The 11,680-nt window shown below is 46.2% G+C and overlaps 1 protein-coding gene across 2 annotated transcripts in view; it reads right to left on the minus strand.

Moving 5' to 3' along the window:
- Positions 1-11,680, minus strand: part of uvrag (UV radiation resistance associated gene) — a 61,104-nt gene that overhangs the window by 5,795 nt on the left and 43,629 nt on the right. For both annotated transcript variants that reach the window (XM_053644881.1, XM_053644880.1), the window contains one exon: positions 1,772-1,863. In XM_053644881.1, coding sequence (XP_053500856.1) covers positions 1,772-1,863 — 92 coding nt within the window. The remainder of the gene's footprint in view (positions 1-1,771; positions 1,864-11,680) is intronic.

Consider the following 11,680-nt stretch of genomic DNA (forward strand, 5'->3'; position numbering starts at 1 on the left):
GGGCGATCCTCTCTGAATTCGGAATTTCTCAGAGTTCATCATTAATCAATTAATAGTGACTAGCTAAATTAGTTTCAGCTGCTATGACGATCCTGAATAACATTACATTACCAACTTGTTTCTTCTGTCCACCTTTTTTACTACTTTCTGAATGTTCCAGAATTCCGTATCCTACGCAATTCACTATTCCACACGCTGCCATATCCCGTACACCGCGGTATTCGGTACACTGCGGTATTCCATACAATTCACTAATCCGCACACTGCATTATTCCATACACTTCACTATTCCGTACACTGCGTTATTCCATATACTTCACTATTCCGTACACTGCGGTATTCCATACACTTCACTATTCCGTACACTGCGGTGTTCCATACACTTCACTATTCCGTACACTGCGTTATTCCATATACTTCACTATTCCGTACACTGCGTTATTCCATACACTTCACTATTCCGTACACTGCGGTATTCCATACACTTCACTATTCCGTACACTGCGGTATTCCATACACTTCACTATTCCGTACACTGCGGTATTCCATACACTTCACTATTCCGTACACTGCGGTATTCCATACACTTCACTATTCCGTACACTGCGGTGTTCCATACACTTCACTATTCCGTACACTGCGGTGTTCCATACACTTCACTATTCCGTACACTGCGTTGTTCCATACACTTCACTATTCCGTACACTGCGGTGTTCCATACACTTCACTATTCCGTACACTGCGGTGTTCCATACACTTCACTATTCCGTACACTGCGGTGTTCCATACACTTCACTATTCCGTACGCTGCGGTGTTCCATACACTTCACTATTCCGTACGCTGCGGTGTTCCATACACTTCACTATTCCGTACGCTGCGGTGTTCCATACACTTCACTATTCCGTACGCTGCGGTGTTCCATACACTTCACTATTCCGTACGCTGCGGTGTTCCATACACTTCACTATTCCGTACGCTGCGGTGTTCCATACACTTCACTATTCCGTACGCTGCGGTGTTCCATACACTTCACTATTCCGTACGCTGCGGTGTTCCATACACTTCACTATTCCGTACGCTGCGGTGTTCCATACACTTCACTATTCCTTACGCTGCGGTGTTCCATACACTTCACTATTCCGTACGCTGCGGTGTTCCATACACTTCACTATTCCGTACGCTGCGGTATTCCATACACTTCACTATTCCCTACGCTGCGGTATTCCATACACTTCACTATTCCTTACGCTGCGGTATTCCATACACTTCACTATTCCGTACGCTGCGGTATTCCATACACTTCACTATTCCGTACGCTGCGGTATTCCATACACTTCACTATTCCGTACGCTGCGGTATTCCATATACTTCACTATTCCGTACGCTGCGGTATTCCATATACTTCACTATTCCGTACGCTGCGGTATTCCATATACTTCACTATTCCGTACGCTGCGGTATTCCATATACTTCACTATTCCGTACGCTGCGGTATTCCATATACTTCACTATTCCGTACGCTGCGGTATTCCATACACTTCACTATTCCCTACACTGCGGTATTGCATACACTTCACTATTCCGTACACTGCGGTATTCCATACACTTCACAATTCCGTACACTGCGGTATTCCATACACTTCACTATTCCGTACACTGCGGTATTCCATACACTTCACTATTCCGTACACAGTGAGGAAGTGTTAGTGATGCGAGTGGCTTTGGCCCCTACAGGTGTTTGGTGTGTGAGAAAGAGTATGTGTAACTCACCATCTGACCAGCAGCCCGTGTTCCAGAAAGTTCTTGAGGTTGGGTAAAGTCTGACGCAGGTCCGGTGTGGAGAGACCGTGCTGATACCGCAACTGTACGTGTACACACACACACACACACACACACACACACCTGATCAATATCTAATCAACATCTGATTTTATCTAAGAGAAAAAAAACTCAATAAAGTCACGTCATTAGTGTCAATGTCACGTCATTAGCGTCATTGATGTTATGACTCACACACACACACACACACACACGTCTTTTTCTCGTTCTTTCCTTTCACGTTATTTTTTCATCCGTTTCTTTTTCTCCTTTTCATTCACTTTCTTTTTTTACATTTTTGTTCTCTTCTATTTCTCTACCTTCATTAGTTTTTACCTTTTCCATTCTCTTTCTACTTCCGTTTTTCCGTATTTCTCTTCGCCCTCTTCATTCCCTCTCTCTTTTCACACACGCGACTCTCCAGCTGTCTTTTATTAACATTATTACTTTTTAACTTTTCTTCTATTTCCTTCTTTTCTTCTCCTCCTTTTTAAAAATGTTCTCGCGTTCGTTCATTCCTTTAACACCCATACCCTTCTCGTTATCCTGTACGTTTATTTACTAATTCTTTAGACTCGGGCACTTGGACAGTTTTCAGATTAAGGTTAAACACGTTTTTTTTTTTTCCTTCGGCTCTGTGCGAGCTGCACTCGTTCCTTCGGGAAATGCTCATCTCATTTTTTCCTTTTCCTCCCTAACGCTGAACACATTTACCACCGGGACACCAGGCTCACGGGCGTTTCACGCTTTGCACGTCTTGGCTTCCGTTCCTTCTTTAATCCGGAGCGGTATTTATTCGATTCAGGGCTCGCAGGGAGCCGAACAGGGAAATTTGTCGTCGGAGCTTTTCCTCCTCGCTCGATGTTTATTGGATTTATCGGCATGTGACAATTTAAAGGATTTACGGCGCTGTAAAGCTGCCGGTGTGGATCAGGAACCTCCACCGGCGAGACTGAAGCGTGTACAGCTCCTCTACACACCACCAGGAGGACGAGGAGGAACATCTGGCTGTGATAGAGAACCTGAGGAACATGAAACCACGTGTCTGCTTCCCAAACTCAGACCGATTCCTCCTGCGACAAACATCACTCACCTACACCGTCTGGGAGTTTAGTCTGGAGGGAAAAACGCCAAACGTCCAAACACACAGCCAGCTCCGATTTTACACACACACACCTCCCCCCCCCAACTGCAGGGTCTCAGACACTGAGCCGTTAGCTGAACGACTGGAACGATTGAGAGTTTTCCTCTCAGCCGGGCTTCAGTGCTCAATGCTAATCTGCTGGATAGAAGCTTCCATTATCTGTTAGCGACGTTAGCGTCCGGACAAAACCGAACACGCTGCAGCTGATCAACTACGGTTTGAAATAAAACAATGCTGTGGAGATGTCTTTTTTTTTTTTTTGACTGAAATAAAGAAAACAAGCCAGAAAGGCTGAGAGAGAGAGAGAGAGAGAGAGAGAGAGAGAGAGAGAGAGAGAGAGAGAGAGAGACACACACACACACACACACATACACAGTTGCTCATGTAACTCTGACCCTGTTCTGCTCGGAAGACTGCAATTACATTTGCAATTATAAAGAGCCACATAGCAGATCAGTTACACACACACACACACACACACACACACACACAGCACACTCACTCTCACACACACACCAGCACTCACTCACCTCACTCACTCTCTCACACACACATGCTTTTACTGACCTGTATTACAAACATGTGGCCTCTCTGACCTGCTCAGTGTTAGTAAAGGCTGCGTGTGTGTGTGTGTGTATGTGAGAGAGAGAGTGAGAGAGAGAGAGAGAGAGAGAGAGAGAGAGAGAGAGAGAGAGTGAGAGAGAGAGAGCAACAGAGAGAGACAGAGTGAGAGTGACAGAGAGAGAGACACACAGAGATACACAGAGAGAGACACACACACACACAGAGACACACACAAAAGAGAGACACACAGAGACACACACAAGGAGACACACACACACACAGAGACACACACACACGCACAGAGACATACACACACAGAGCAAGAGAGCGAGAGAGACACACACATACACAGAGACAGAGAGAAAGTGCAAGAGAGAGACATACACAGAGAGAGAGAGAGAGAGAGAGCACACAAGAGAGAGACAGAGAGCGACACACACACACACACACACACACACACACACACACACACACAGAGAGGAGCACTGTAGACTGGTTTATATTTATTGTACTATTCCAGACGTCCTCCCAAGGGCAGCCTTAATACGTGACATCTTTAAATATCAGAGTATGTGTGTGTGTGTGTGTGTGTGTGTGTGTGTGTGTGTGTGTGTGTTAATGTCTCTCTCAGATCCATTCTCTCCTTCCTCTTAGAACTTTATCAAAAGCAGCAGCTCGGCTCCAGGACTGGATCGGTGCTGAAACGGTCGAACGCCGCCATTCGTTCAGGTTTAAACTCGAACCTCCGGCTTTTCCAGCGCGTCCGACTCGAGCTTCCGAGAACCGAGCCGGCGGCAACCTCACACCGTTACAGGATGAGGAAGAGCGCGTCACCCCCGAACCCGTGCTAACGCCGCGCTTACAGACGTCCGAGGACGTCAGACAGACGTTAAGACGTGAGGAGATGTGCGAGAGGGAAAACCGGAGCGTTTTCCGGACAATGAGTCGCTCCGGAGTGAGAGATCAGATCCTGATTAAATTACTTTCAACTCTTTAAACGCCGCTGTACAATCAAACTTCCTAAAGCCAGGTGCTGAAAGGCGGCCGTGCTGAAACCCGCGAGCTGAAACCCGAGAGATCACATGGAATTATAAACAGGACAGGAAGTGTGTGTTCCGGGAAAACACACACACATCCAGTGGGCTTTAATTCGACCTCCGTAAGGTGTGAATAACCTGATCCTCCGAATGAACACACACACACACACACACACACACACACACACACACACACACACACACACAGAGAGAACACGTCCTACTCAATTCAAAACGACAGCACAGATCCAAACACACGAGTAAAGAATTCACTGCAACACACACACACACACACACACACACACACACACACACACACACACACACACAGATAGAGAGAACAGGAGCGCATCTGGCCAACAGGCCTCAAGGTTCACCAAGAGCTCTTCTTAGCTGTGACATGTTCATAATTCAAAACCTGTTCCTGCATTCTCCCCACCCCCCCCCTCTCTCTCTCTCTCTCTCGCTCTCTCTCCGCTTCTTACTGCTTTATTAGTAGCAGTCTGATGTTTGTGTTTGGTACTGAGAGGTGGACTGGACTCATAGAAGTTTTGTCCCCACAAAAGAGTCAGTCTGAGATGTGCAGTGTTCCAGACGCGTGTAAGATGGGTGTGAGTTGATTTGGGGAGAGTGGTGGGGGGGATTGATTTGGGTGGTGAACAAGATTGTGGGTGAGTTGATTGGGGGGGGGGGGGTAGATTGTGGGTAAGTTAAATTGGGAGGGTGCAAGATTGGGGCAAGTTGATGGGGGTGAGTTGATTTGGGGGTACGCAAGACTGGGGGTGAGTTGACTGGAGATGTGAGTTGATTTGGGAGTGTGTAAGATTTAGGGTGAGTAAGATTGGGGGTGTGCAAGAGTGGGGGTGAGTTTATTTGGGGGTGTGTAAGATTGGGGGGGGAGTAAGGTTGGGGGTGTATAAGATTTGGGGTGAGTTGGTTTGGGGGAGGAGTTGATTTGGGGGGGTTGATTTGGGGGTGAAAGATTTGGGGGTGTAAGATTTGGGTTGAGTTGGTTTCGGGGGGGTTGATTTGGGGTGTGTAAGATTGGGGTGAGTAAGATTGGGGGTGAGTAAGATTGGGGGTGTATAAGATTTGGGGGTGAAAGATTTGGGGGTGAAAGATTTGGGGGTGAAAGATTTGGGGGTGAAAGATTTGGGGGTGAAAGATTTGGGTTGAGTTGGTTTGGGGGAGGAGTTGATTTGGGGTGTGTAAGATTGGGGGATGTAAGATTTGGGTTGAGTTGGTTTGGAAGGGGGGGGGAGTTGTTTTGGGGTGTGTAAGATTGGGTGTGTAAGATTGGGGGTGAGTTGGTTTGGGGGTGTGTAAGGGCTGTAAATTTTTCATAGCTGATGGTCAGAGACTGGAATGATTGGAGACAGGATTCACCAATCAAGGCTCAAGTGTGTTAAAGACTGACGGTAGGAGGCTGAGTGTTAAGTTAATCGTTTGAAACCAGCAGTGTTCGAGACTGCCTATTTTAAAGAGCAGAACTGATGACGGGGGGAGGGGGGCATTCTGTATATGTAAACCCATCGCATGTTCTGTTTATAGCATCAAATCATATTCAGTACCAATACCAAACGCAGTCCGGTAAAGAGCTGCCTGGATGAAAAGATTTCTGAGAGATGATATTTTGAGAACCACCGTTATACGCTAATAATTCTAGATGAGTGAAAACGAGGGGTTCAGAGAATAACGGAATAAACAGTATCGTATAGAAACACGAAACCACTCCCACTTTTCCTGATATTACAGAAGTGCATATAACTGTGATGAAAACCAGCGATGGAGGAACAGTTGATGCATTTGTGTGTTTATCTGTTAAACTCCAGCAAGGTCACTGCACACATGAAGTGCTGACGCGACCTTCGTCTTCTGATCAAACCCACGGCGGTATAAACTCCCCCCGCGGTGTCCATTTGGTAAGAATTATGATGGTTTTCAGAATTCAGAACATCGATGAGAAACAAACAGTGATTAGCGCGAGTGCATTCCAGAAACTTCAGTAATGGTTACGCCGACGCGTCGGTCGATGAAGGAGAGCCGCCGCGTTAGGTTCCCCATCTCGTTACGCGGAACGACAGCACACGATGCCTGCGTTAGAAATGTTTGGGACAATCTAAACAAAAGATTAGCGGTGCGGCGATCGTTGCCGAGCGATTTTTCCGAGGAATGTGGCACGGCGTTCGGTCCAGACGCAGGAGTGTCGAGTACACAAACAAAATCACAGCCGTAAACGGCGAAAAGCAAAACATTTCACCTTCAAAAAGATCCGTCACTGAGACCATCCGCTTCAATTACTTCCATTTTGTCTTCAGGAAAGTAAACAAGTCGCTTGTTTTTCCTGTTAACCTTCCCGTCCGTGGCATGTTTTGTTTTTCACCTCTGCCACGACCAATTTGTCTTCCTGTCCTTAAAGGTTCACAGTCATCCTTTTGACGTATATTGCGAGCGACGTTCCATATGAGAATCCCCTCTGTAACGGGGCGGTTGCATTCAGAGTGAGATCATTTCAAGCCCGGGTTCTTGTCGGCGCCCGAGTCACGGTGCTGCGGCTCGACCCGGTTATTAGGATCAGCTGAAAAGTGTTTGGCCAGCTGCTGGAAAGAGGGCACGGCAAGAGGAAGAAAGCACCTCGGAGAAGACTTTTCATCAGGAGGTTCACCTTTCCCAGTGCACTGCCATTTTTTTTTAATCCAGACCCCGGAGAAACCGAGGCCTTCGGAGGCTCCGGTGCAATTTACAATCGGAAAAAACATTAATCCGGTCCGAGACGTCGAAGAGGCGCGGCCTTGGCTCGGATCGGCAATGAAAAGGCACATGTGGAAGGAGTTCTCCGTCTCGCAGGTTACCCGAGTGTTTCGCGTCCCTGGGGGAAGCAATCAAGGCGTCCGGATGCTCCTGACTTACCCTGCGTCTGAGAGGCCTACGCAGGTGCAGCTAAGAAAGAGTCCACCCCGGGTAGGGGCCCTACTGAAGTCACACTCCCTACTCCTTCCATTGTGGATGGAAAGTCGGCTTCCATTATTGTTATTCTGTGTCGCTCGGCCAGAACAGGTTTAACGTGTCTCCGTAACCACGGGAGGACAAGAACCCGAATATTTTCACTTTTCACTCGACTTCGGTTTGGGAAACACGCCGAGAAATCATGCTGGGAAACTTGCTCAAATCACAACCGTTTAGTCTCGCGCTGATGGATAAATTACCACGGAAACTCCCGAGATATAATAGTAGGCGAGCGATGGAGGACACGATGAGCTTCGTTTTCGCAGAGCTCGTTCTTCACCATGACTTCTGGTCGCTACTTAGCAAAGTTCCGTCTCATGGACCTGGGCTGTCTCTTTCCATTTTTACAGCAATACAACCGTACCATTTCCTTTAAAAATCCCCAGTCTGTCGCCTCTTCGTGTCGTGTCAGCGATGATCAATGCATCAATACATTCCACAGAAATGTGCTTGTGGATTCTACTGATGGAAAGTGTGTCTGTCTTAAAGACCTGAAAATAACAGAAACGTGGAAAGAGCTGAAGTGTGAACCTTTGGCCCAGCGATCGGAGGACTTGCTAATGTAAAATGCAACAGCCAAGTCGCCTGGAACATTAGCGGAAAGCAGGCATGCATTACGGCTTATGAAGTCTCATGCATAATGCATGCCTCACACATCTTGCCTTAAGACAGGGTGGCATGGAAAGCGGCGACGAAAAGCCGAGTCGGAACGGAGTTCTCTTTCGGACGCCAGCGCGTGCATACATTTGAATTAATGGCCGACTCGTCTTTCGCGAAGATCGGCTTTCACCTCGGGTTATCCCAGCTGTAGTTGAAAACGATTCTCAGAGCCGGCGTAAGAGGATCTCGAGCAAGAGCAGACACAGTAAAGATGGCCGACTCGTCATCAGATGTTTATGCCAAGTGCAGACAGGCTTCCTGACTTGGTTTAATGAGAACCGTACCGACTCCTTGTAAACACACGCTATTGTTGGCTAGCGTTAATGTAATTAGCCAGGAAAACTTCAGACGGAAGGCGGTCCCCGGCTCTCGTCCACTAGGCCCAACGAGGACCCGGTTCCAGCCGTCCACCGCCAGATCATAAACCGACTCGACGTTTAAAAGACAAGCGGAACATTCATTCGTCCCGCATCCGTTTGTGGATGCTTGAGAGCACGTCTGTTGAATCTTTGGCATCTGAAGTACTTCCGCGGGACATCCGTAAACCATTCTTATCGTTCGGACGTGATGATGCGCGTGTCTTTACGTTTAAGTCACACTAAAAACTCCACCTCATTTTAATACATGTTATTTGCTCGGAACGTTATTACCGGAGCTTGTTGAAAAGGGCGTGGCTGCGCTTGATCATTAGTAGATCGCTTGACCATGACATGTAATCTGTACTTACTCTAGGAACTCAATAACTTCTAACCCCCCCCCCCAGAAGCGTCACTTCTCTGACACACCCCTTTTTAAACGGCGAACTAATCCTGAGCTAAGTCTGAACAGGGCTTAAGAAGACTTTGAATATTTAAACACGACCGCCAGAGCGAATAAATAAATAAATAAATAAATAAATAAATAAATAAATAAATAAATAAATAAATGATTTTAGGAGCCACACCGAGACATTAACAAGAAAAATAAAAACCACCAATGAAACGACACAAATATAAAAGTTATTTTTAGAAACTAATATACTTTAATAAACGTCTTTGGATTTACTGGGCGTGGCCACGTATTACTGGTGTTAATTACGCAATATCTTACAGGTTAGCCACGTTAGAGGAGCTAGCCAGCGTGTCTAAACACTGCGCCGTGTTCACGTCACGTCTCCTGCACTAGATCTCGGATTTGATAGCTAGCTAGCTTGACGGACATCGAGTATCATTTTTATTTGTACGATTAAAATAAGTGCTCGAATACGTTAAGTAAAGCATCGTATTGCGCAATTAGCATCCGGCATTACGTTTACTAATATTTCATAAACTGTCAGCTCGCGCGATTTTATTTTCATTTAAGCTCCGCCCCCTGTATTCCTACAGCTCTGAAATTAGAAAAATAAAAATGTAAAAATGAATGGACGTTAAAGGACGGGTGTTTTATATAAACGTACCGCGTGTGTAACGGACGGCGTGACACTCATACGCTGGGACACTTTAAAGCCGTCGTCGCGTGGCCGTCTTATTCCGCTTGACGTTTCCTGAAACTGTAAGCGAGAGGGATAAATCAGAGCTCCTTTAAACCGTCTCGGGTTTCAGAATGTCACTGACCCCAACCCCCGCCCGCCCCATCTCCCTTCTCCCCCTCAACCGATCGCCGCTTTTATCCCTCTCGTCCACTCGTCCTCTCTCCCCGTTCTCTCTGTACGACGGGTGATAATGGAACACAGTTGCGTCTCGGCTTTAATTCGCCGGAGCGTTGCGGAGGATTACGGAGGCGCCGAAACACTCCGCTCGTTTACATCCTTACAGCGAAGACTCCCCGAGACCGACGGGAAATCTAATTAGCAGACCACCAGTGACAGACGCCTGCAGTTTCACACTGATCACAGCCAAACACACACACACACAAACACACACACACACACACACACACACACACACACACACACACACACCTCTGTGACTGTAACTACACTTGACGAGTCTTACTGCGCTACCAGAAAAGCCCCAAGTGAGAATTTTAATTCATAAACCACTAAAACACAGCTGTGGGCTTCATCTGTAAAGCATCTAAATCTTCTTCTTCTAATTATTATTATTTTTATGATCATCTAAATGGTAGAGCACGGAGTCTTTCTGCAAATATACACGCATAATAAATCAGCGTGTGTCCAGTTAAAAACTACAATCTCCAACAAAACACTGTTTTCTCCTAAACAACCAACATTAACAATCACAACACCAACACTGACATTTCACAACAACAAACATCCAACAAGCAAGCAGGAATGATTTCCATCAACCATCGTTTTATAATTCCTTTTAAATAAATAAATAAAGACGACAATATTCACTAACAGGTAGTGCCGTTTTCCTTAAAAACACCAACGTTTGATCTGAAAATCAACCAAACACCGAATCTCAAAAACACAAATATATTCATAAACTATCAAACAGCATTCTGTTCATAAAAACACTAATATTAATATTCCATCAAGCACCGTTCTCTCGTAAAAAACAAACAAACAAACAAACAAACAAAAACCTTAAAAACACCACCATCCATCAAAAACACACCAATATTCACGACATTCGCAATTTTAAAACACACCAACACACGGTTTTCTACCAAACACCGATCTCCTTAACAAAAACACCAATACTCACTACAGAACTTTCCACAAAACAAACAACGTTTTCTTTCAGGGATCAGTCTCGATCAAAAACACCACCAAACAGTCCTTTCTGAAACACCCAAACGCCGGTATTTCACCATAAAACAAACAAACAAAACAACACAGTCCAATACCCACATTCCGTCGCTGATCAAATACCTAAACGCTCTACAATAAAAACACAAACAATTCCTAACACAAACCCACTAATACATCTCCACCATTTTACAACAAACCCCAACGTTCCTCCAACACGGAGCGACACGCCGGGTATCATCTACCACAACACCGAACGCCGACGTTTACCTCACTCGAACGTTCTAGAAACTTCCCAAATGATCACAGGGAGTGAAAAAAGCCGCAACGCAACACGTGTGTCGGTGTTGAGTGTTTAACGCTGGGTCAGAGATGATTACTGCTGTACTAGCGGTCCACGGTAACACCTGTTGGATGATCGCGTCCCTCGGTCGGGGTCGCAGGGCCTCAAACCCGCTCGTGAACTCCGAGCGAGTAACACTAGACCCTTTTAACCCGGGGGAAGAGAAACTCAACACCGGCAGGGGACACGCCAGGGTCGAATCAGCCTGTTAACACCGCGCCGACGACATCGCACATCCATCTTACCCTCTCGGCGAGCAGAGGCGGAGCCAGACTCAACGACAACAAAATGAATCGGATGTTTGATGAAGCTAATAAAGCGTGATGCTGGGCGTGCGAGTGAGAGATTGTGTAATAGAGAGATAAAATTTTTATATATTTTTTTAAAAACCACACAATACATCATTACACAA

Source organism: Ictalurus furcatus, chromosome 16 (genome assembly GCF_023375685.1).
Source record: "Ictalurus furcatus strain D&B chromosome 16, Billie_1.0, whole genome shotgun sequence".
Lineage (NCBI taxonomy): Eukaryota > Metazoa > Chordata > Actinopteri > Siluriformes > Ictaluridae > Ictalurus > Ictalurus furcatus.